The sequence below is a fragment of the Syzygium oleosum genome, unplaced genomic scaffold, assembly GCF_021117445.2.
Source record: "Syzygium oleosum isolate NSW1041296 unplaced genomic scaffold, Sole_v2.1 Sole_v2.05, whole genome shotgun sequence".
Lineage (NCBI taxonomy): Eukaryota > Viridiplantae > Streptophyta > Magnoliopsida > Myrtales > Myrtaceae > Syzygium > Syzygium oleosum.
Window position 1 is genome coordinate 4467602 of NW_026607489.1, and position 24809 is coordinate 4492410.

Here is a 24809-nt window from a genome sequence, read left to right on the forward strand (position 1 = left end):
AGAGAGAGATTATGTAAACTATAGTATTAAGAAGAGGGGCAATTTTCAGTTCGGTTCAGTTCAATACCGAAACTATCCGAATCGGAATATAAAAATGGTTATTTTTCATTATTTGAGCCGAAACCTGAATCGAACCGAAAATGCACGAAATTTTGGTTCGAATCTGGAAATTTCGGTTCGGTTCCAATTCCAGTTCCGGTTCAATTTTGACACTCCTAGCAGCTAAAGTGAAAGTTTAATATTATGTACATATTATGTTTTCATCGCACATATAAATTATACACGTTTCAGTTGAGACGTTCATTTCACACTCCATTCCCAGGATCAAATCTCCTCTTTGCAAGGCTCCTATAATTTCGTTTCTAACCTCTCGGTGGTCTAGCCAAGTGATTACCAACTTCAGAGCCCAAATGGTCTATCGGCACGTGCCAGACCGGGCTAATTTGATCCAAATAATGGTTTGGTTCGCCGATTAATCGGTTGAATCGTCAATCAAATCAGTTCGTTTTAGGTAATCTAAGTCTCAATGAATAACAAGACTGGATCGAGTTGAAAAACCTTGGAGATAAATACAAAGATGTGAGACATAAAAAAAAAAAAAAGGGTTGATACCACAAAAAATCTCAATTTGATATACTTGTGATAAATTTACCTCAAATTTATTTTTTTACTACAAAAAACCCCAAACTGGTACACATGTGACAAATTTACCCTCCGTTAGTTTTCGTGAAATTTTACCATCAAATTGCCGAGTTGGAAAACACGTGGCAGTTGATGGAAGTACCAATTTAAGGTTTTATCCCTTTGTTTTTCACAAGTTTACCTGTTTGTAATTTTTCATGGTATTAATTTAGTTTAACGGAGAGTAAAATTATCACAAGCGTATCGATTTGGGGTTTTTGGTGGTCAAAAAATTAGTTTGGAATATATTTGTCACAAGTTTACAGTTTAGGATCTTTTGTGGTCAAAAAATTAGTTTATAATAAATTTGTCACAGGTATACCAGTTTGAGGTTTTTCGTGATATTAACCAAAAAAAATGAGAAAGATAAGGGAGACGCAATTATCATATTATATATTGGGCCAAAGTTCATGGACTGCTTATGTCAATTTAAAAAAAAAAAAAAAGAAGTAAAAGTTTGGCATGTGGAAATGGACCTCCTCAAATATGAGCTTTGGGCTTGGCCCAGGACAAAAGCCCAAGTAAAACGTGAGAAATGGGCTTTAACATCAGGGGCACATGCGTCCTTTCACGGCTTCGGTTTCCTCCCACTCGGAGAAATAATTTCGCCCTTGCCTCCGTTCCCACAAAAGGAAGACGGGAGCGCGTGCACCGCACCTCTCTTCGCAAGCCATGGCCGCGTCCGAGCAGCCCCTGAAGAAGCGGAAGCTCTACGAGCCCCGACCGGAGCCGCCGTCCACGCCCCCGCCCCCGCCCCACCAGCCCCCGCCCCAGCCGCCGCCGCCGCCGCCGCCCCAAGCCCTAGCTCGCCCCGACCTCCTCGCCGCGGCGGCGCCTCCGCCGCCTGCGCCCCCCTCGCCCCCGGGGCCGCCGTCTCAGGAGGACATCGCCGCGAGGAGGAGGAACAGGGAAGCGATTCGGGCCGTGTACGAGGCCTACAAGCGGATTAGATTTTGCATTGGTCAGAAGGAGCCGCGCCTCGTGCCCGACTTGGAACAGGCTTATCTGTCCCTCATTGCTGCCGCGCAAGGTGAGAGCGATTTCCCTCTCTCGCGATTGTCGTCGTATGTTCGGATTGATTCTAGTCGGTGTAGTGACCGGTTCGAGTGAGATGCTTGTGTCATGTGTTTTGATTGTTGAGGTTGGTAATGATGATAATTTCTAATGTCTAAGTGCTTTTCTGTTCTTTCTCCTTGATAAAATTTGATCTTATTGATCGAGCAAAATTGGTTCTTCTAAGCTATCTCTGGTCCGTGCTCTACTGTTTTCTCACTTCATGTTGAATGATCAGCGCACTCTCCATGGGTTGAAAACTCTCTAGGGATTGAAGCAAAATAGAACCTTATTGTTGATTTCGTCTCCATAACAATGGGACGGAAGTCGTTTGATTTTCCATATTCATGACACTTGTGTTGACTTGTCTTTTGGAACTAGCTGCTGCCTTTAGAAGACTAATTGGTAAGAAAAGCAAATTCTTTTTGTAAATTAGACATAGATATGGGAACTTTCTCCGAGTACATTAATTTAGAAAGGGTCCAGAAATTTTTTTTCCAAAGAAAGGAACATGGCAATCATCATAACCAGAAAAGAGAAGATGTAAACAGGAACTTGGCTCACTGCAGACTGATGCTGCCATTGTGAAGACGTGAAAACATGGTTTTAGCTGCTAGATTTGTTGGGCAGTCACCAATTTGTCTCGTTGGATAACTTATTTGTCTGGAAAGCTGTCTGACTGTTTCTCTGCTGATAAGATTGGTTCACTTCACAATGCAATTACTAGACCTTGTTTTAATTAGGGAATTAGTTTTCTGATGTGGCTTTATCCACCTCTCGCTTCAATAGAAAAACCTCTCCCTCTCTCTCTCTCTCTCTCTCATGGAGTAGTGGTCCGTACATTGTACTTCATTTAGTCTTTAGGATCAGCAACACTGCCAGTGGCTTCTCATACTTCTTTAATGTGAAAAGTGACACAGTTTACTGTTGTTTTTTGAGCATCTTGTGTGATCTGTTAAGTGGCACATTTACAGTGTGGGATAGGTTGAAGTTATTTTAGTGCATTTGGTTGTTGTTTTAAAATTGCCCTTTTCATGTAAGATAAAGAAAATTCGTGTGCAAGGATATGCAAACATTGAATCTTTAAGGTAAAGAATTGTGTGTCTACCGTAAGCGGTTTTCCTTCCTGTTTTAGCAGCTTGCATCCTGGCGAGCTGCTTCTTTGAGTGATCAGTACAAAAAAGTTAACCTATCATTGGCTGAGTGGAGAAGGCTGATTATCACTATACTCATGAGATCGAGCTTTGATTGAGAATGATATGTAACTGTGCCATGGTAATTTATCTGTTGAATTTCATCGGCTATACTGGACTCAGATTCTTATGTCAAAAGACAACCTACTTATTTTAATTTATGGGTTTTATTGAGCTAGATGTCCTAAAATTGTATATGTAAGTGGATTCAATCTTTAGCTTTTCGCTTGAGCAAGTAAGTCCTCCAACTTTTTTAAAGAACTCAATTGGGTCTTTTGTTACCTTTCTTATATGAATCATGATAGAATCTGAATTTTCAATATTCAGACCTAATTGACCGGCTTTTAGTTAGCATCATTTGATATAATTGAAATTTAGTACTGGTTGTAGTTTACTGGGTTTGTAGTACTACATATGCAGTTAATTGAAATGTAATTTGGTCTATGTGGATCAACTTAACCATTTTAAGCTAAGGTTACGTTTGTGTTTCTTGCAAGTTTTGTTGAACTCCTCACTTTTCTGGATCCAAATGAGATTTGACGGCCTAGACATTATTTTTGGTAAATTTTTGGACATATATGTAGCCTCATATGATGAAAAATTTCCCAAAAGTCATTTGTCTGGATCCCTTATGAATTTTTTTCTCAGAAAAATGTGTCTCTTAATAGGCTGGAAGTTTAGTCCACTGATATAAGTGTCATGTATGATTCTGGCCAGATATATTTGAGAGATGTAAGGAGTTGATTGAAATCGTTAAAGAGTTTAAGAACTTAATTACTCTGTCATAAATATAAAGTAGTGGATGAGTTCCGTACATAAACATTAGATCCTGAGGAGAAGCATCTTGTGATACAATAAAGTTGTTTGTTGATTGTTTGATTCCATATATTTGAGATATTTGTTAGTTGTGGATCACAATGCAGTTGGATCTGGTTGTGGATCTATGCTAATTGCTTTTTTTAGACAATGAGAAAAAAATATTGACCCAAAAGATTTATCTGGTTTCTTATCTTGTGATCACAAGCTTTTTCGTTTCATTTCGACCTCTAGTTGGCTGTTGTTTTTGTTGTTTGAGGATTTTCTTTTGCTATGCTATTTAGAACTCAAACTTACACATGTTTACATTTTCTGGGTTGCTATGGTTTTTGTGCTCTGAGTGATCCATCTTATCCATCTAGTATGGGTGCATCAAATTTATGCGTGTATCCTGGAAGATGCCCTTACCGTGCCATGTGAAGGGATTGTTCGTTTTTGTTTTCAATTATCCTGCCTCTTCATCTAAAGACTGATGAGTTGGAGAAAATGCTTCCCTCCTTTTTCTCTACACAGGTTGTTCTAGTGTGCAACGGATTGTGGTTGATCTTATTCCACGATATGCGTCATACTGTCTGACTGCTCTAGAAGCTGCAGCAAAAGTCTTAGTCAATATGTACAATTGGAACCTTGCAATTATAACAAAGGGAGAGGATGCTGATGGAATTGCATTTCAGACTTCTAAAGCTTGCATTCTTGGTCTAGTTGATGTTTGCGGCGCAGCTTCTTCATCGGCACCGACGTCATCTGTTATCCAAGGCATATGCACAGCTGTTTTTAACAATGTGCTCAACTTTTTCATATCCTCTTTTGAGGGAAGTAGTATTATCCAGATCATCGGTAAACAAAATTTGAAGATGCCAGATTCTGATGAGATTTTTTCTGAGCTCAAGCTGAAATATTTAGGTGGAGATGATTCTCCACTTATTAGATTGTCTAAGTTTCGTGCGCTGAGTACTCTTCGGATCTTCTTTGCTTGTACTAAGAACATGCTCGAGGCTTGTTTTGAGCTCCTTAACTCCTCTGTAATGGAAGGAACTCAAAACAGAGGGTTTTATTTCCTAAATCAGGTAACGAGCAGGCTTGATGCTGATGATGTGGCTTGCCTTATGGATAACTCAAGTGATGAAGCTAAGTCATGTACAGGTTCTGTTAGAACCAGCAGAGACAGGAATGAGGTTGTGAGTGCAGACCTACCATTAGATGGTGAAAGTTCCTCTATGAATGGATCTTTAGTTCCGAAGAATTGCTTGTTAGGACTGGTAATACTTGAATCTCTCCTCTTCATCCTGTCATTATCTTTTATATCAGCATTAGTTCTTGCTCTTTACCGTATTATGCTAGTGGCAGCTTTTTGTTAGAAGTGTTTATAGGCAATGATTTACCTTGGCTGGAGTGTGCTGCTTGCTTACAGGCTACAACTTTTAAATGTCTCATAATAATTGCCAGTAATAAAGATGATTGTCTTGCCCCTTTAGAACTATAAATTTCCAGATTCTGCTACTTACTAGAATGAAAAGTGATTTAAATCATGCGGTTGATGTTCTATGTTGTGGTTCTTTTATGATGTCACATTTAATGTCATTCTGCTTATAACTAGTGGATATTTTCCTCAAAGCGAACTTGGGAGAATCATTTATAACTGTAAAGGCCTTTCTGGTCTCTGTTCACAGCATCTCACAATTGCCTTTGAAGGATGGATGATCTCGTTAGCATCATGCATGTGTCTTGGTTTAGCAAAATGATTTGATCAAATAGGTGAAGGGGCATGTGTTCAAACTGAAGGCGACAATAAGTACAAGGGATTAAGTCAATAAATGTCGTCAAGGTAGTTCAATGTTCTAGTAGCGAGTGCTCGTAGCTACATGCTAGACAGGGACTAGAGAGTCTTTGAACTGCCAATCTCAAACTGTTTTCTTTTTCTTTTTCTAACTGAAGACTGTAGTAAGTGTCTTGGTTGAAATCATGTAAAGTTGGGACCTGTGAGGTTGGACTGGCCTGCTCAGTTGACTCAGTTGGCTGTCCAATATGGTCAAACCTGGTCCAACCCATATTTTCGGTGAAAATGCAAACTGTATAAGTGGACCGAATTTCAAGTTGGACTTCCCCATATTAATAATTGGTGAGAAGGGTAACTTTTTGTTGAACATGGCAAATGTTTGATGAAGTTGTGATCTTTTACACATGAGTTAATGATGTGGCTGAATTATCTTTATATGGCTTCTCAGTGGTAGCGTCTGTTGACTAGCTTCTTAACGCAGGCAATTGCCATAGATTCATCCTTGAGGAGTTGGATTGTCAGGAAGTTGAAGAAATTAAAAAGATTGGCATCTTCTAAAGCTATATCAGAAACATTATCTGCCTTTGAAGCCCGCTTGGAATCTCTGAGCGAATTGGTCAACTTAGAGGAGAGTCTAGCGGAGAGTGATGAAGATGATTCTGATCCGTCCACATCTTTTAATGGACATTATTTGAGGCGTGGGGTTTCTAATCAGCGTGCTATCCCCAGCAAATCATCTTGGGAAGATGATAATGTAAGATCTCATAATGGATCGTGCAGTGAAGATTTTACCCATAAATTCCCTAATCGACATTTAAAACCTCAGGCTTGTGTAGTTCCTCTCGGTATGGATCATCACTCTAAGATTGGTGATCGTGGTCGCTCAGGATCCAGCTCCTTGTGCCTTGAGATTGTAGAAAATGGTGAATTTTCAGGTAACATATCTTCTTGCACACCCAGAGATGTGCCCGAGCACCACTTGCTTTCACCTGGTAACAGAAAACAGTTATATTCCAGGGCTAATTCATTTAAAGGGAGGAAGGACTTTTCTAATATTGACTCTAATCACGTCTCTAAAACAGAGGCAACCTCACCTCACATGAGACCTTCTGCAGGAAGTGCCCCGAATAGTTTGAATTCCCCTAAAGGTAATTATGCAGTACCAAGTGGCTTTCCGAGTCAAATAGTTTGGTTCTCTGATGGTGAACCGGCAGCTATGGATGTATACTCTGCTTCTAAGCAGCTGTGGGTGGGTGCTTTGGGTCCCGATGTATCTGAAGCTCATGTGAGATTTGAGGCAGATAAGTTTGGTCCTGTCGAACATTTATTTTTCTATCCAAGAAAACAGTTTGCACTTGTTGAGTACAGAAATATCATGGATTCTATTAGGGCTCGGAATCATATGCGAAGACATCTTCCATGGTACATTAAGTTTTTGGATATAGGACTAGGAACTCGGGGATCTATAAATGGTGTGGCCGTTGGTTATAGCAATTTTGTTTATATTGGGAATGTTTTGGGTCAGTGGATGAAGGACGAGTTACTGAATGAATCAAGGAAAGCACTTTACAAGGGCCCTTATGCAGTTACTGATCTAGGCAATGAAGGTGCGATGCTACTGGAGTTTGAAACTCCCGAGGAAGCTTCTGCTGTGATGACTCATCTAAGACATTATCGAATGGAAATGATTAAACGCCTTCCACCAGGGCCAAGTAATTTTAGAATATCTCCCATGGATACTCCTGGATCTTCAAGAAGCAATAACTATGCAAGCTTTTCTAACAATAATGTTGGCTCGCCTCAGTCTCAGACAGTGCCTCAGAGCCCTGCTGGCAGCTCTAGGATGTCTCAGCTACGTTCTTTACTCTCTTCGTTGCGTTCAAAGTATAATGTTGGAAACTGGCAATCTGCAACCTTGAGAGGAGAAAATAAAATGCCATCAAGCACTCTTTGGATACAGCATCCTCCGAATGTCAACTCATACATCATGGATGATGAAATATTGGCCATTTGCAAACTTGCTATTGGCAATGTAGGCTCCATCAGTCAGGTGACCCGCAATAATACGCATGTGGGATGTGGCTGGGTGGTTGAGTGCAGCAGCGTTGATGCTGCCTTTTCTGTTTTGAGAAATCTTCAGGCTTGTCCTCAGATGTTCCTTCAGATTGAATTCAGGTTTGGGCTGTGTTTTTGGATTCTTCTGATTAATTTACTTTCTTTCATCTTTATCATTGTTGTTTTCGCTGTTGTTTTTATGTCTCTCCATCTGTCACATGATCAAAATCAAAGAAAGAGTCCAAATGTGGGGGCTTTTGTTGCAAAAGCTAGACCATACTTTTCCATCTGTTGAGGATAAAATCTGTTACAAGTGCTCGCAATTTGTGTATGCTTTCTGAAAGTCTGTTTCTGAGGTAGTATATTATCTGCTAGTGTTTTTGGAATGGGAATATCTGCTTTTAATTCTTCCATATCAGCTTTTTGCAAAATTCCCTGCCTTTTGAACTTACCTTTTTGAATTTCTGAACAGTCAATTGGAAAAGCAACAAGTCCCTCCTGTCTCATTAAACCCAGAGAGTAGTTCGATGGGTTTAGTCTCCCCAAGGTTGAGACCTGAAAACAATGGAACCGCAGTACAAAATGCGCACTGGGATGCTTCTAGTGGTGCTGAGCAGAACATGGTGGTGGATTCTTCACAGTGTGGTACTTATTCATGTGCGCTAACTCATCTGCCATTTAGAAGCAGGAGCTGTGTATTGACTCACAACTTGCAGGTCCACCTATGGTTTCTTGTACTAATGGAGGAGCATGGATGTACAACAAGCCTGAAGCAGAACAGCAGTCAGCTTCCGGGAGTATATCATGCATGCCAATCGCAGCGCAAGGCCCTGTTCTGGCACCTCAGCAAATTCCGGCATCTCCATACATGAGACCCATGTATTTTACCCCGCCCAATCCATGGGATGTACGAGGTTCTAGTCATCACATGTCCATGAATCCAGTAACGGGGTCAGTGCAAAGTAATTTTCAAACCAATGCTGTTGCTGCCCCTTATCTTCCTCCTTCTGTGACCCCTCTGGCGCAGATACAGGGAAACTTGGTGAGAAATGACCAAACTTTTATCCCTCCTGTGCCTTTGACATCCCAGCCACCTCAGCCTGATATGCCACCTCCGCTACCTCCATCTCCCCCTCCTTTACCTCAGTCACAACCACCTTCAGCCCCCCCTCCACCAAATTCTCCTCCCCCTCCTCCACCTCCTCCCCCTGTTGGAGAATCCTCCAACGAGAAAAGGTCAGGACATGATCCTCAGTACAAGTGGCAGGGAAAATTATCTAAGAGTGGGGTTCACTACTGCACAATTCATGCATTCAGAGTGGAGTCAAATACGTGCAAATATTCAAATGGCCTCTCTGAACCTACTGAGTAAGAATGTCGTCATCCTTTTGCATCAACTTCTTGGGTTGAACTAATCACTAAGGCTGTTTTCATGCTGATATTTTGTGCAGGTGGCCTGTTAAACTAGATATGACAAAACGTACTGATTTTCGGCATGTAAGGTCAACCTTTACCAGTACTCCGCCACATAGGGTGAGTGCGCTACTTTTTGTTGCTTGTTCTTTCATTTGCTATCTTACATTTAATCTTATCTTCTGGCCTACCTCGGAAATCCTGTGTTTTCATGGTTCCACCACCCTAATTACCTTGAAGTTCAAAAACTTTCAATTCACCCTTGACTTTGCCGTCAGTTTCAATTGTATCCCTACTTAAATAATTGGTTAGTCTGACAATATGACCTCTAATAAGTAGTTATTGTGGCCTTAAAATAATGCCTCATCAACTAGAGAAAAGAAACAAAGGTAAGAGTAATTGCTAGTCATATGGTTCGTTCCTGTCCAGTTTTATTTAGTGGTTCCAGATCTGTGTATATCTCTTTGTATATGTGGTATTTATTAAAATTGTAGAAGTAAAAGCTAAGGGTAGATTTGGAAGTTCATTATAGAGTAAAGTAAAAAAAAATCCTTAAAGATTGGATTTACTAGTTATTTGGGGGTAGTTTTTATTGCTTTCAAGGTTGAGGAAAAGAAATTGTGTTTATACAATTGTGCCTGTGTGGTTTTAACTTTGATTTCTTTGTTTGTCAAACAGCTACTTCTGGATTTTGTTTGTAGACTGTATTAAGCTTTCAAAGTTTGGGATAGAATCAGAAAAATTCTTGAAGTGGGAGATTTTTGGTTAGTGTAGTTTTTCTAACGATCCTTACAAGATTAGCAAAACTGTCTGCGAGTATATAATTAGGCCGGGTTAGTTTGAACTGTGAAACTTAAGTTTGACAAAGTGCTGCTTCAGGATTGGAATTGTGAACTGATCTTTTGCTAGGAGAAATTTTAGTTTGTTGCCAGAAAGTCTGGATCCAAGCAAGGGAGATATTGTTCTAGATAATTCTGTCTGTTGCTGATGTCCCTTGAACAGCTACTTACACTGAACACTTTGAAGCCTTAGTTTAAGGAGGATATGTAGCATCAACTTCTGCTCTTTTTTTTTTGTCCTCAAACCTGTTGTGCTTCAGTTTCCACTGTGTAGCTTAATCAGTGAATTTGGTTTGTTATAAATGGGTATTGCCCGGAGATTTGATGTTTTAATGTCAATGTGTTTGTATTGAAGTGTTCTATCAACCTCTCCTTTGTGCAGTTAATCATTGCATTGGTACCTTATGTTGGATTTGTTGTGATATGCATTTAGAACAATACTTTAACAATATGTTTGCTTACGATTTGGTCATATTAATATCAGGGTTAAGTATTTGAGTTCCTTAAGAGCTCTGGTTAAGTATACTTAATAAGGTAGGTTTCAATTTCCAAAGCATTGACTACACATATCATGGCTGCAAGCTTTCCTCATAATTAGTGTAGGGTACTCTTTACCAAAATCCTTGATATTATTAGGTTCCAAAATTTTTATCTAATGCTGAGAAAAGAGAAATTCTTTCTACACCTGTAATAGTTGTTTCAGAACTCTTAATGGTATTCTCATTGGTTGCCCTGTGATGCAGAGAGAAGTGTGCCAGCTGATCCCGTCTTCTGCAGCTGACTATAAAGGCGTAAGTTGATAACTTGTCTTCTTTATCATATTCTCGTTGTTGGTATAGCTAACAACTGATCAAATTATGAAAACCAACTGAACTTTTTATCCATACCCCCTTTTATGGTAGAAATTTATTGGATTGTAGATCTGTCGTAGTTTTTCCTGTTCACTGAAGTTCACTACTTACCTGATTAGAATCACCAGATAGATGTGAATATGTCATATTGACAAAAGATACCTGGCCTAATAATCTATTTGTTTATGACAAATCAGCAAGGTACACTTAAATAATGGTTAAAGGCTTTTTTGCTCAACGGCGACATGTTCAGGTTGTTCTAGTCTATTCTGAAAAATGAAAATTTAATCCATTGTAATGATCAAAAAGAAATTTTAATGTTTTCTAGACACACCTGATTTGAAGCGGTGAAAAATGGCGGTTTGGAAAAATGGTGGTTTGGACAACTATAGGCGAGTTCTAGCAAATCCTTAACATTTCAATCTTGTCTCTCAGCTTTCATCGCCTTTCATTGATTACAAGCCTTTATGTTATTTGTGTATCCTCACATAGTGGTGTAAATCCATATTGATCATTGCCCCCTTTGTGAAACATTTGCTTGAGGTCTTACCAATGTTTTTTTCAGTTTCAGGATTTTATATCATACTTGAAGCAGAGGGAATGTGCTGGAGTTATTAAAATTCCTGCTGTAAATTCTATATGGGCAAGGCTCCTGTTTATTCTTCCTTATTCACAGGACATTTGTTCTCTGCTCTCAATCGCTCCGAATCCAGTCAACTGCCTTCTTGTGTTGGTTTTGCCAAAAGAAACGAACTTTGAGTGGGTGTGATCTTATTAAGTTAATGGCAGTTTGAGAGCATGTACATTAATGCCTTGCAGATGGTTGCTTCTCATTGTCGTGTGACATTTAATAAGGAAAGGCGCTACCCAGAAAAGTACATTCTGTTGGCATTGGCAATCATCTGTGCCTTTGTGAATGGAGAATCAGATCTGGCTCCATTGATGCTCGACAGCATGTTGGGGAATTAGTTTAACCAGTTCTGTGTACATTGTACCTTGTACAGCAACCATCGTGAAAAAAATTTTGCTTCCTGGTATCAGCAGGTACTCCTGGAACTTAAAGATTGCTTACTGTTCAATTTAAGGGGAGCTTTCAGGTCCTCAGGATCTGACCGCACACTTTTGAACTGTTCTAGTTGATAAAGTATAATATAGTTCAGGCTTGAGCATTACTCTGGCTGGAGGTAAGAGTTAGTATTTTTATTTAATGGAGCAATATCTTCAATCTGCTTTTACATGAAGAACCATGTGCTTTTTTTTGAAATAGTAGTTTTGAATCTTTCTCGAAGATTATATATGCTTCTTATCTAGCTTCCGTGCTGACAGTGGCCCTTTGAGGTTTGTTTTGGGATATCCCGTGTGGATCCTCTGACTAAGAACGATTAGTCCCTAGTGATAAATGGCAGGAGAGATTTAGAATTGTAAACAGTTTTGTACATGAACATAGAAATTTAGTGGACTTACATCGGAATGCTTTTTTTCTTAGGCAACATGATTTTGATGAATGAACAGATTTTCGTTGATGCGTGTTTGAATTTTGATCATAACACTGTGATATGAGTTGATTTACATTATTTTTGAGGAACTGTTGCAAAGAAAACTCGGATCTTTCCCTCAAGGAATAGGAAATTGTTTATAGAAGGAAGCGACAGAGTACCCCTAACAGCATGGATGGATTTTAAGGTCATAAAATGGGTTCTTCTTGTCTACCTCCGAGTCTTGTGTCAGGTTTCCTTGACAAAGAAAATAAAAGTGTTTCAGATTCTCTGTCCTTGTAGCTACACTGTATTTCCTTCCTTCTGTACTTACTTGTCAATGTTGTGAAGATTGAGAACTGAAAAGGCACTGATACAGCGGTCTCCAGCGTGGCCGGCATGCTTGGGAGAATGGAAGGCTGCCCACAGTCAAAGAAGGAAAGTCGTTTAACCGATCCTTCCTCTTCTATTGAACCGGCAAAATTGGTATCGCATTCATTCTGGCTCCTAGATGTTTTGCTTGTGTGATGCCGATGGGAAAAGAGTAGTTTCTTATGGAGGGAATTTTTTGTACTTTTATCTAGATCAAGTTCGAGTTCTTTAGACTTATAGAAGGTGTCTCAAATCTAGATCTCTGCTCCCTTTAGTTTTTGTCTCTTTATTGTCATTGTTCATATCTTTAGTGCGGAAATCAATTGACCCTTTTCTTTCCTTATAAGTTGGAGACCGCGCACGATGGATGAGAAAAATGCTGAGTCAATGAAGCAGAAATGCTTTCTCTTGCTCCTCTCTGAAAATCTACGAACTCGCGACATCAGATGCTTGTCCTAGAAGTTACAGGATGCTGAACCAGTAAGCGTGATGTGCCTATAATTGCCTCCTCACGTGGTTCCATCACGTCTGTATCGCAGTTCGATTTATAGCTTAAGCTAGTGGTCGAAAATTCCCATGTGCATTAGGCAACTAATCCATGACATTGCTATATTCAAAGTTCGATTTCATGTGGTGCGAGCTCAATTCTTAATAACAGAGTTAATGAAATGTAACAAGATCCTATATTAAGAGCTAAATTGGCTAAAGGGATGGGTCTTAATTATTAGGGAGAATTCACATGGCTCAACGATCTTTCATATGTGTTTTCAGTAGTAATTTTAGGTACTATTGTGGGTAATGTACGCTTTGCAATTTTGAAACCAGCAATGCTGATCCATTTGCAACTGTTTTGGAAATATTATCCGAATGATTTTTCTTTCATGTATTTTAAATACTTTGTAAAATATCTAATAAGTTATTGGGTCTTTCTTTAATGGTTTCAATACCTGTGAGATTCTTAACGGTAAAAAAAGAATGTTAATACATTTCAATCCCCATCTTCATCGTTATTCGTAAAGCCTGATCTGCTCAGGTCCAATCAAATATCTAACTTTGTTGGGTGTCAAACACTTGAAACATGTTTGTACATGCAAATTACCGTGTAAAGACAAACGTCTAAAGTTTCAAATGTTTTTTAATTTATTTATGACATCTTCCCCCTTGGAAAGATTTTGGATGTAATTTTGAGTGGACACCTGAACAATTTTTAGCCAAAAATCACGGACTTAAATGAAAGAACTTTTATTTTAGTGTTTACAAAATGAACGAGTTAAAAATATTTTATTAATAAAAAGAGCCGAAAAAAGGAAATTATAAATTTTCAAAATGAACGGCTTAAAAATATTTTATTAATAAAAAGAACCGAAAAAAAGAAATAATAAATATAAGAGTCGCCCCCTCACCATCTCCTTGGGCATCACGCAGGCGCTCGCGTGGACGCGCGGCTGAAAATCACTCGCGGACTCTCTCTTTCTCATCAGTCTCTTCAACTTCTCCCAAGCGTAACGCTCGCCTCCTTCCATCCATCGTCTCCTCCTCCTTCCTTCGCCCACCAAATTCCTCCTCATTCAAATGCCTCCCGCCAAGCCGCAGCAGCGGTTCGTCCCCAAATCGCCGGCCACCCCCGCCGCCACGCTCTCGAGCTCCCTCCGGGGCCCGCCGGCTTCGGATCGATCGGGGGATGCCCCCTCCTCCGCCGCCGGCGGCAGGGTCCGCCCCGGCGAGAGCGGAGGGTGGGTTCCGTCCGGGGCCCGGGGCGGCCGCGGCCGCTTCGTGAGTTACTTGCCTCAGGATGAGGCCGTGGCGAGCGGGCTCGGCGCCGAGGAGGGAGGGTCGGATCCGGTGGAGTCGCAGCGGGTGGTGGATCTCCTGAACGGAGAGCTGTCGCGGTTGCTCAGGCTCAAGCCCAGAGAGTTCTGGAGAGAAGGTATCGGTGGTTTGCAATTGAATTCTGATACTTATTTTTTTGCCCTGATGATGAACTTGGTGACTGCGCGCGAATTTCCGATGTTCTAGTGACAGTAGTGTCTTGAGTCCTGACGTTGTTAGCAGGCTTTGATTTTATTCTGTGGAGTTTTATTGGCGTGGGGGGTGTCATTGGAATTTGACAGGAATAGATTGGAGGAAAGGAGAGAAGAATAAAGATTAAGAGAGAGTCCAGAGAAGGAGAAGATCATCAGAGAAGTTATAAGTAGAGCAAGGTGTAAGAGGAAGTAGAAGAGAAAATTCGAGAGAGCAGAAGAAAAACTACGAAGAAGTCTTTGTGTTGAGTGTTCAATCCCTGATACTAGAGCATATAAGCTCCTACATAAAATAATGACCAAATAAATCAGAAAACACCAAAGTAAAAATACTAAAATGTTGCCCTTGCAACATGTCATTTTCTTATAGCGGAGAGATTCCTCACCGTTGGCTTTCGCCATTTGGCCCTCAAAACAGAACACCTCAGGTCATAAATGGGTCCTTTTAACGTGCAGTTTAACTAATCATACCGCATGTAATATGTCTTGATCGGAGTAAATGTGAATTTGTCTGTAGTAAAGGATGTCATGTCATGGTAAAGATAGCAGATGGATAAGATAGCATCAATCAGCCTAAAAGGAAAAATCTTTCACCTATAGTGATTACAAATAGAAAACCTTTTGCCGTGGTATTGAATTATCAATTGCTCTCTTATTCAACATCCGTTCCAACTCGAGTTTTCATGGTGAACTGGCTTTATTTGTTGCTTTTTGAATGTCAGAGGACCCTTCACCGTGTTCAAGCTCCGCTGTAATTGAGGAACTTTTCAGGAAGTAAATTTGGAAGAACTAGAGAATTTCTCTCATAGGCTTGTATGTGCTTGCAAAAAGTAGGATGAAGTGGAGGGGGACGAGAAATACCAAGCACAAAGCTTTCATTACAGACTCTTCCTATTAGGTTAATGTTGGCTTCGTCTACTGCTTTGTGTATGCGATAAATGGGGGAGAACAAAAAGATTTCTCTCATTACAGGGCTTGTGTTTCATTTTAAGAGTGGGACAACTGTAGCTGATAAAAATTATTACCACCACCTTCAACGAACTACTGACTCTGTAAACACAGTATTAGCGGGTTTTAATGCTATTTCGTTAATTTCTCTTCACGTTGATTACATCTAAGTAGCAAAAGAGAGATGAAATTTTTCTTCCCTTTTCTCTTCTCTTCTCCGCTCTTGGAATCAATTCCTGCACCACCCTTTATTTCCTTTTTCTTTACTTACATCTAAGTAGCTAATGGCAGGCAGATATTTTCTTCCAATTGTTTTCTTTTCTTATCTCTCCCTTTCTCTTACTTTTCCTTCCTTTGCAACTATTGAAGTTAGTACACAACGGTTTTTGTTCTAAAAGTTTAAGCAATTAGAAAACAGTGTGGAATGCATTTTATATCTTGACACTCCCCTCACACGGAACTATATGATGACTCAAGTGTTAAGTGTAGAAACCCGGTACATGTGGTGTGGGTGGACAAATTTATAGATGCTCAAGATGCATAAAGAAGAGAAATCTACAAATGGAGGAAAGAGGTTGTGATTCGAGATCTTTGCTTTTATATAATATTTTTTCGTAGTAAATAAGAGATTTTATTAAAGTAACGATTTTAGTACATCAGAAATATACAAGAATAGAAAGAAAGAAAATGAAAAAAAAAAAAAAAACATCACAAGACTATACGGAGTCAGAACAAGATGTCTAAAGCTGAATAATAGAGAACTACACAGAAGCAACTGAAAATTGTAAACAATTTTTTTCCCAAATGCATAAGTTGTTTAAAAAAGGGTTAACATGGTATATATAAACCAAATTTTTAGCACTTCTCCTCCCACAAAACACAAGATGTGGACATATCTACATCAATGAGATAATCGGGGATAGGATTACATGCATAACATCAGGAATAATTGGGAGAACGACGATGATAGAGAATGCCAGCATTCGAACTAGTATCTTGTACTTGATACAACATTGAAGTTGAGAGTGCAACCATTCCTTCTAAGAGGTTAAGCTTTTAATGAACAGTGCGGAAGATATGGGAAGAGTTTTTACTGAAGGCGAAAGGTATCCTATATCTTAATAGCAACTAAAGTTCGTAAACATAGTCTTAGTATCTCCATGTAAATATTGCTTGAGATGTACTGTCCTTATAAGCTTATGTAAGCTATATAAGGGGTTTTGTGACTACATTTAGCCAAATTTCACAAGATTGTTGATTTTTGTAATGGATTTTGTTAACGATTGTATTAGGGGCTCTTGTTAAACAACTAATTAAGGAAACTATACATTTTCCAATGCATTTATTGCTCTCGTGTTATATACTATCAGTGTCTTGAAAATTGAAATATTACAAATAAAGTATACTTAACAGGTGCCCCAGACCACTCGTTAAAGGCCATCTTGTAATTGCAAAATTCATGCTCCGGTATATTCTTAAGGTTATCTTTTGGACGAAGCAACGTCTAATGGGTTAATTTCTTTCTGTTTTATCCCTTCCGTTATTTTCAGTGGCTACTGACACTTCATTGCACGAATTCCTGGATAGCTTCCTAAAATATAGAAGCAGATGGTATGACTTCCCTCATCGCGGCGCCAAAGGAATAGTTGCAGGGGTTATTGTTGGAGAGCTTGAGTTGAGTCATCGCGTTTTCATGGTTCTATATCGAATGTAAGGATCTTCTCTAAGGTTGCAGGTTTCATTACATTATCTTCTTTTGATTTTTTGAGACCATGATCCTTATGGTCATTTCTTACCTTTATTTCCCCTGGTGTAGATCCTCCAATAAAGATCCTGGTGCACGAGCTGCTGATGCCCTGAGTGCAAATGATCATGAAGGTTGGTTGTACTACACCCTCCGTGAGTTTGATTGTACCTGGCCTGATATTGTATAAATGAGATTCTAAGGTTGGGTTGTGTATCTGTTAATTGTTTTTTTTCCTTTGCAGCATTAAGAAGCATTCTCTTTCATAAGCTCTTAAATGTGACCAAGTTCATTAATGTATTTGTGTCTGCAATAATGTCAAATTTATTGTGAATCCCTGTGGATTTAGGTTGTTATACGAGGATGTGATCTTCATAATAACCCCTTGTATCCACCTTTAGTTTCCTCAGGATATCTGGGCAGTTTTTTATATTGCTGACAATATGCCGCATTAAAGCTTAAGCCCTTTATAAGGCTTATCTCATGTAATAAAGATCCTTGACTAGGAAAGCATTACCCATAAGTCATAACTGGTTAAGCATCACCTTTTCCCCCTATTTTTATGTTTTTTTATCATAAATTGAGGAACCATTGAGTGACTTGGAATATTCTATATTTCATGTTTCATTCTTGATGGTACAAAATAGGACTTTCTTAGTGGCCACAACATGCCAATAGGGTCTCCTTTGAGCTTTGTCCACCTTTAATGAGGATTTCCTTATTACATGAGATCAAATGCTATTCAGCTATTTTATTTGTTCATGCATGTGTCATTAAGTAATTCGACCTGTAGTTCTTTTGCAGGAAAAGAAGTTGCTTGACTTGCCTAAATTGTTGGATATATGTGCCATATATGGTCATGAAAATGAAGATCTGACAAGATTGCTGGTGAGCATTTTAAGGACATAAGGATTACTTGATGACCTATATAATAATTGTGCGATACAAAACGCTGTCCCTTTGGAGGTGTTATTCACTGAACTCTCAATTGCCATCTGAAATTCATCTCCTCCTTTTGCTTTCTTTTGTCCCCCTTATGTGCTTTCTTTGGGCAGGTGGTTTGAGGTGCTTCTATCAGGCATACTCATTGAGTTAGAGCACTTGGCAATTGTTTTAACCAGGAATTTTCTTCTTCTGTTATGAAGTATTACTCCATTAAAGAAAAAGAAGGGTGAGAACTATCAAAATTTAAGAAAAAAGAAAAAGAAATGAAACATGTGATATAGCAAGAAAGTGACTTTGGTGTTATGAAACATGTGAAATAGCAAGAAAGTGATGGTCATACTTAGATACAATATGCTTGCTCCCTCAGGGATCATCAGTCGTGGGTAATCAGATGATTAATTAATTCGACGTGTAAGTTTCACCATTAGTTACCAACAATTAGATATTAAAGGTTTAAGTTTCTTCACTAGATTATTGAAGGTTTCAAGATATTCTGTTGGATCCATTTGTTGCCCTCAATGTCATCTCACTTTATCATTTATTAGCACTTATTACTTATTAACATGTCTCTACAACTGCATGTAATAAACCATTTACATGATTATTTTTCTAGGTTTGCAATGCTTTGAAGGTGCAACCTTGGATCCATGATAATTTGATTAGTATGGTGTCCCACTTCCTGAGTATAGTCCAAACAATGTATGATCGATGCAGCGCATCTTTGGAGGTACTATTTCTGATCATCTAAGATACGGCGGGACTGTTAAGAGTTTATATGGTAGTTCTTCACTAAAAAGAATGTTCTCCTTCAAGCGAAGTTCTTCAATTAAATAATTGATCTCTTTCTAGCGGTCAGTAGTTCACTTCTTCTAATCATCTTCATGTATTTTAAGTACTTTTGAGTTTTTTTATTATATCATCTTAAACTACAGTAGTCGCTGTTAGGCCCGAAATCTCGATATAGGCCATCCATGTCTGCAATTACTGTATTGACAATTGGTTATTAGTTCCCCTGACATATAACTTCTATGCTTGTTTAGTTTCTTTCTACAGTTTCTATTTTGCATACTCAATCGATTCAATTTGAAGTTTGTACTTGTATGCATTAAATCTTGATTGTGACGTTGAGTTTCTCTTATAACTTCTTCAGAAAAGTTTCCCGAGACATGGAGGCATTTTCTACTTGCAGTTCATTACATATAACTATCAACTTTCTCTTTGAAATTTTGTGCAGTTGCTGTTTTCTTCTGGAAGCCATGAAGATCATGTAGTCAATCAGCGTTGCTCAGACTTTTTGGAGGTGATGGTCTCTTTTATACTAGAAAGATAGATTGGAATCCATGACCTTAATGTGTCATGTCTTGTCTGATATTTTTAAAATTTTGCCTCTTTGTGGCTTACATATCTCCTGAAAGGATGAACTTTTCAATAGGTAAAATTGTGACTTTGTGCTAATTTGCTTATTTTTTGCAAAAGGAGTTATTATCACTTTTGGCCTTTTACTTCGAGTATACTTGAGTAACTTATGTCATGCAAAGTGAGACGGTTGTAATGAAATGCTTTCCCTGTTGCATTAAACAAGGAGCAAGCCTAAATTATGAATGAACTCTAGCAATATAATCACACAAGAAATAATTTGCCTGCATTACTTTCTCGTAATGGATGGAGACTGTATCGAGGTTCTCTTTGTGATTGTGCATACTTGCTGTTTTGTTGATAGGTCATGGACTTTATAAATGATGCAGTTTCATCTATGGACGCTTTTGTGACTGCATACAAACTTGCAGGGGTGCTCTTCTCATGCCCTGTTGAAACAAGGTACTTATGTTTATTTTTTAAGAAAGAGAATGCGGGTACAACTAGAAGCCATGAAAGATTAAATTTGATTCCACATGAGATGTTATGTCATTCAAAGTTTTGCTCAATCAAGCTCCATTAACTTCGTCTCAGTGGGAGAATTGGTATGTGAATCTTTTTAGGTGGTTGACATATTTGGCTCGTAGAATCTCTGTCTATGTGCTAATCTGTGTTTTTTCTTCACTTCTTTTCTAAGTTAAAATCAGGTCACTTCTGTAAAATGGGTCAGGGATTGTTTGATATCGTTCATGTTCTTCAACCCTCAGCTAATTTTTGTTTCCTGTCCAATGATTTAAGGGATGATTTTGCAGTTAATATCAACTTTATTACATTCCAGTTGAAAACTTTAGGAGAGTTCACTTTGCCTCTTACACCATCCAATTAATTCATGCAGTTATGGGAATGAAGAATTGCTCCCTACCCTTGTGAAACTACATGATTCTTTTCTTCCATCATTAAGGAGGGGTTTCAGAGTCATCTTTTCATCAAGAGAAGATAGCGCAAAGTCCAACATCTCTATTAGTTTGAAAATGTTATCAATGAGAATAGTTACATTTGGTTGGAAATTACTCGATGCTTGTTATCTTAGCGATGAATTGTTTGAAGATGGCCATTACATGCCTACTGCCACCAAGATATTCCCAGCAAAAGTAGAAGATCCTGTCGTAAGGGCAGACATTGTGATTCAAACTTTTAGGGAGCTGAACAGTTTTTCTCTCCAAGAACAGGGGAGTCAGAATATTGAGACGTTTCTTCAAAGTGTCGAGAAGAATTACCAAGTAATGAGCAGACTTAGGAGCTTGCAAGATGGAGGTATGTGGTCCTAATACTTTGAATGCTGTGATTTTCTCCTCCGATGCATTGATCATTGTATCAGGTTTTGCTGTAGCCCTAGCATGAGCATATTGGCATTCTTTTGAGGAATTTCATCGTACTAGGATTAGTTACCCCATACCTAATGTAATAGGCACAAATTAGTGTCACGTACACTGGACGACATAGAGTTCAGCTGCATCTTGCAGCAGTATCATCTGTAATATTTTCGTAATATTCTGGAGCATAGATTTCTCGTTATGTCTTCCTGGCATGATAATTTCAGGCAGAAAATACCAAATATTCACACAGGCATTGTTGATGATTCCTATTAATGTAGTTGAGTGAGAGCCACTATAGGAAGAAGTTAGATGCATCTAAAGTTTGGATTTACCAGGTTACTCTCGGTGTAGCGGGGTTAATTCTCCTTGTTTATTATAATGAAATGTTGGCCTTTATCCAAGGAAAAGAAAGTCTACTTTCGTGATTAGGAAGGATTAAGCTTGGTGTAAGATGTGGTGGATGATTTTGCTGTAGCTTGAAATTTTGATGCTGTGTTAGTTCTTGTCTGCCATTACATTAATGTTTGCTGTCCTTGGCTTGTTAAAAAAAGAAAAGGAGAATTAGCCCCTAAAGATTCTTCTATCACTATTACCTCTGGTAGAGAAGCTTCTTAAATGTGCAATAGAAGAGTTCCGTCATGCAATCTTTTGAATTAGTATTTTTTTTATGCATTGTTTTTTTTCTCTAGTAACTTGACATTTTTTTTTTGGAAAAAAAGAGAAGGTAATTGAAGTGGAGTTTCAGACAAAAAAAAAAAGTGGAGTTTCATGGAAATATCTCCATGATTCTAAAACAGGTCACTTGGTTTGTGTTTGCCTTATTGAATGAAAAGCATGTTTTTTAAAAACATACAATAGCTCTCTTTAATAGCCTCCATTTATGTAACTTAAATGCAGGATGGATATGTATGGATAAGGAACAATTTCAATATTTATCTGGGATATTGATGTCTTATCTACCCATAAGTACCAAGAAATCACCTCATGCACCCGTCAGTAAGACCAGCGACGTGGTCCAGCGGGATGAAAACTCTGCAATTCTGGAGTCCAAGATTAGTCAAATTAGGGACCTCTTTCCTGATTATGGTAAAGGATACCTAGCGGCTTGCCTGGAAGTGTATGATGAGAATCCGGAGGAGGTGATTCAGAGAATTCTAGAAGGAACTCTTCACGAAGATCTTCAATCTTTGGACCCTTCGCTAGAGACCATTCCAATACAAAAGACTACATCCACTTTAGAGATTAATAATAAAGGGAAGGGGAAGGTTAATGACAAAGGGAAAGGAAAGTTATCAGAATCTGTATTTGCCCCTTCTTCAAACACTGTGCCTGTAGTTCAGGAGCAACGGGATGGGGGTTCGTCATTATCATCCTCATATTCAGCTGGAAGGTATGTAAGGAAATCTCAAGCTGAAGCACCTGATTCCAATATTTTAGATCACAGAAATGAAAAGGATTCAGCTAGGACATCTGCCTTCATTTCACAGTACGAGTATGAAGACGAGTATGATGATTCTTTCGATGATCTTGGTCTGGGAGGGGTTGAGTCAGGATTTGAGGAAAATGAAATACTCAGTGACAAAATCAGCTCAAGCCTGGGGAAGTCAAGTGGGGCGGATTCCAGGCACCCCGTCCAAGACACACAGAATGCAAAATGGGGTTCTAGGAAGAAACCTCAATACTATGTTAAGGATGGGAAGAATTACAGCTACAAGGTTGAGGGCTCTATTGCTGTGGCGAATGCTGGTGAAGCATCGTTGGTCACGCAGGCACAAAGTGAATTGATTCATGGTCTTGGACGAGGTGGGAATATTCCCTTGGGTGCAGTTAAGAAACTGGTGGAGTCTCAGAATGAACGAGAAAGTCATTCTGATTTTCCTGAGACAGAAGGAAGAGGTGGGAGTTCAAATTCTAGGGGTAGGGGAAGAAGAGGCGGCGGAAGGCACAGAGAGTCGAATGAGCAAGAGGACGGTGAACGGTCAGACGCTTCTGAGGCGAACACAAGAGGAGGTTCTGGAAACCAGAGGGGAAGAGGAAGAGGAGGTGGAAGAAATCATTATAGGAAGGATAGAGCCATGAATAAGCACTTCTCTGGCCTGAGCGGTCGTTAGTGACAATCGCACCTTGCTTGGTTCGTCTTTGTTGGGGCAAGCATTCTTGTTTCTTGATCATGCACTTTTGAATAGAATGAAGCAGCGGTGGAATTAAAATGAAGGGAAACTAGAGGCCGAGCTAGTTGATATTCTGAAGTAGGAATTTTTTGAAGAAATTCTCTCTCGGGTACAGATGAAACACATACTTTGAAGGGGTGTCATGTGCATGGCTCTATGAAAACACGGGGTCATTCAGAGTACTCAGAAGGGGTATAATGTCCATAGGCACAAGAAGAAGCACCTTTGTTTCCTTCCCAAGTTTTCAGACAATCTCGATGAACTATTTTTTGTCTTGCCAGGGTAGTGGAGGATAGTAAGATGCCGGTATTCGAGCGTACATTTGATGACTGTGAGGTAGGTACTTTGAAGCATATGTTTGCGATAAGTCAAGGAGATATTTTGCTTAATCTTTATGTTGTCTTTGTGACTGTAAGTACGCTTTCCATACAAAAGAAAGAAAATATCGTTCACATCATACCCTATACAAATGTTTTCCCTGTGGTTTGAATGACGCATTTAAGGAACCAAGAGCTTGGTTCGGTGATGATGGATGTGTCAGGCTCGATATCTATCTATCTTCCTCCCCCCATCTAACTTTTAACTGAAGAAAAAGAAAAGGTATCGTGTTGCTCACATAATCATGCGGTCAATCATCTTTTAAGATAATGCAGTTCGTACCGGTGAAGTGCGGACCTTGCAACCCTTTTGGATCCTTTCTCAAGATAAGAAGCAACCTGCTGGTATTTCATCCATTGACTTTGCGGGTAATTCAAAGGATTATAGTATACGTGGAAAGGCGGTGAGCAAAATGAGAAATTCTAGACTTGTTTTCTTTTAAACCATTTCCTCGAGATAACGCAAAGATAGAGAAGTGGTAGTGAACCGGAAGGTACGCATGTCTTGTGTACGTTTCTTATGGGGAGGGAAACCTGTTCCCTGAAGGAACCGTGAATGGAGACCACAAGGAAACTCATAGAATCCAACACTTTAACCAAAGTATTTTAATCCTCATTTGACTCCGTTGGCAAATTATTTCAATAACCATCGACCGTCTTTCATTAGCTATGGAAATGGCGACTCTCGGTACTAAATGGGTAACATTTTGTTAAGTTGGTTCACTGATTTGAGAGAGATTAGACTTCGATGATGACTTAATAGAGAGATCGGTAGAACGTAGACGACGCACGAGCTAGACTCCAGTAAACCTGAAGAGACGTCGGGGCGTCGTCAAAAAGTGTTCTCATCTGCAGAACTCGACATTGCTCGGGTCTGGAATGTGGTTGTTACCTGCAGTAAACTTGAAATTGCATCGGTTCTACACCTTACATTGTTCCAAGTCAGTCATCAGCAGAGGTTGCTTATTGACTCGCGGTGTGATGATCAGCCTAGGTTGTCGAGTGTCAAGACGTAATATCAGTATTCACGGAGACGTGGAATTCACAACATACGCTGTCCTCCTTATTCCGGTGAATCTATGTTTCTTTACAAGTTTATTTACCGAAAAATGAATAATTTGGAAAATATTTTCCTAGAAACAATCAATAATGAACGGACGAAAAATATTTTTATCGTTCACGAAAACATTTAGACATAAATTATTGTCGATAAAAAAAAATTTGACCGATTATTTTAAGCTATACAAACAATCGTTATTAGGAATATATTTTCTAAATCATTTATTTTTTACGAAACAAACGAACTTAAAGATTTTGAAATTAAGATTTTCAAATTGAGCGTCGCC

The 24809-nt window shown here is 39.1% G+C and overlaps 1 protein-coding gene across 1 annotated transcript; it reads left to right on the plus strand.

Moving 5' to 3' along the window:
• The first annotated feature begins 1291 nt into the window (after positions 1–1291).
• LOC115685653 (uncharacterized) lies at positions 1292–23543 on the plus strand. Its single transcript, XM_056311396.1, has 18 exons — positions 1292–1711; positions 4257–5002; positions 6002–7695; positions 8048–8220; positions 8292–8943; positions 9027–9108; positions 10571–10618; positions 11244–11441; positions 11498–11634; positions 14031–14452; positions 17045–17204; positions 17311–17372; positions 18032–18126; positions 18797–18910; positions 19418–19483; positions 19904–20001; positions 20435–20853; positions 21813–23543. The coding sequence occupies exons 1-18, from the start codon at positions 1354–1356 to the stop codon at positions 23024–23026; spliced, it is 6738 nt and encodes a 2245-aa protein (XP_056167371.1). The 5' UTR covers positions 1292–1353; the 3' UTR covers positions 23027–23543.
• The last annotated feature ends 1266 nt before the right edge of the window (positions 23544–24809 follow it).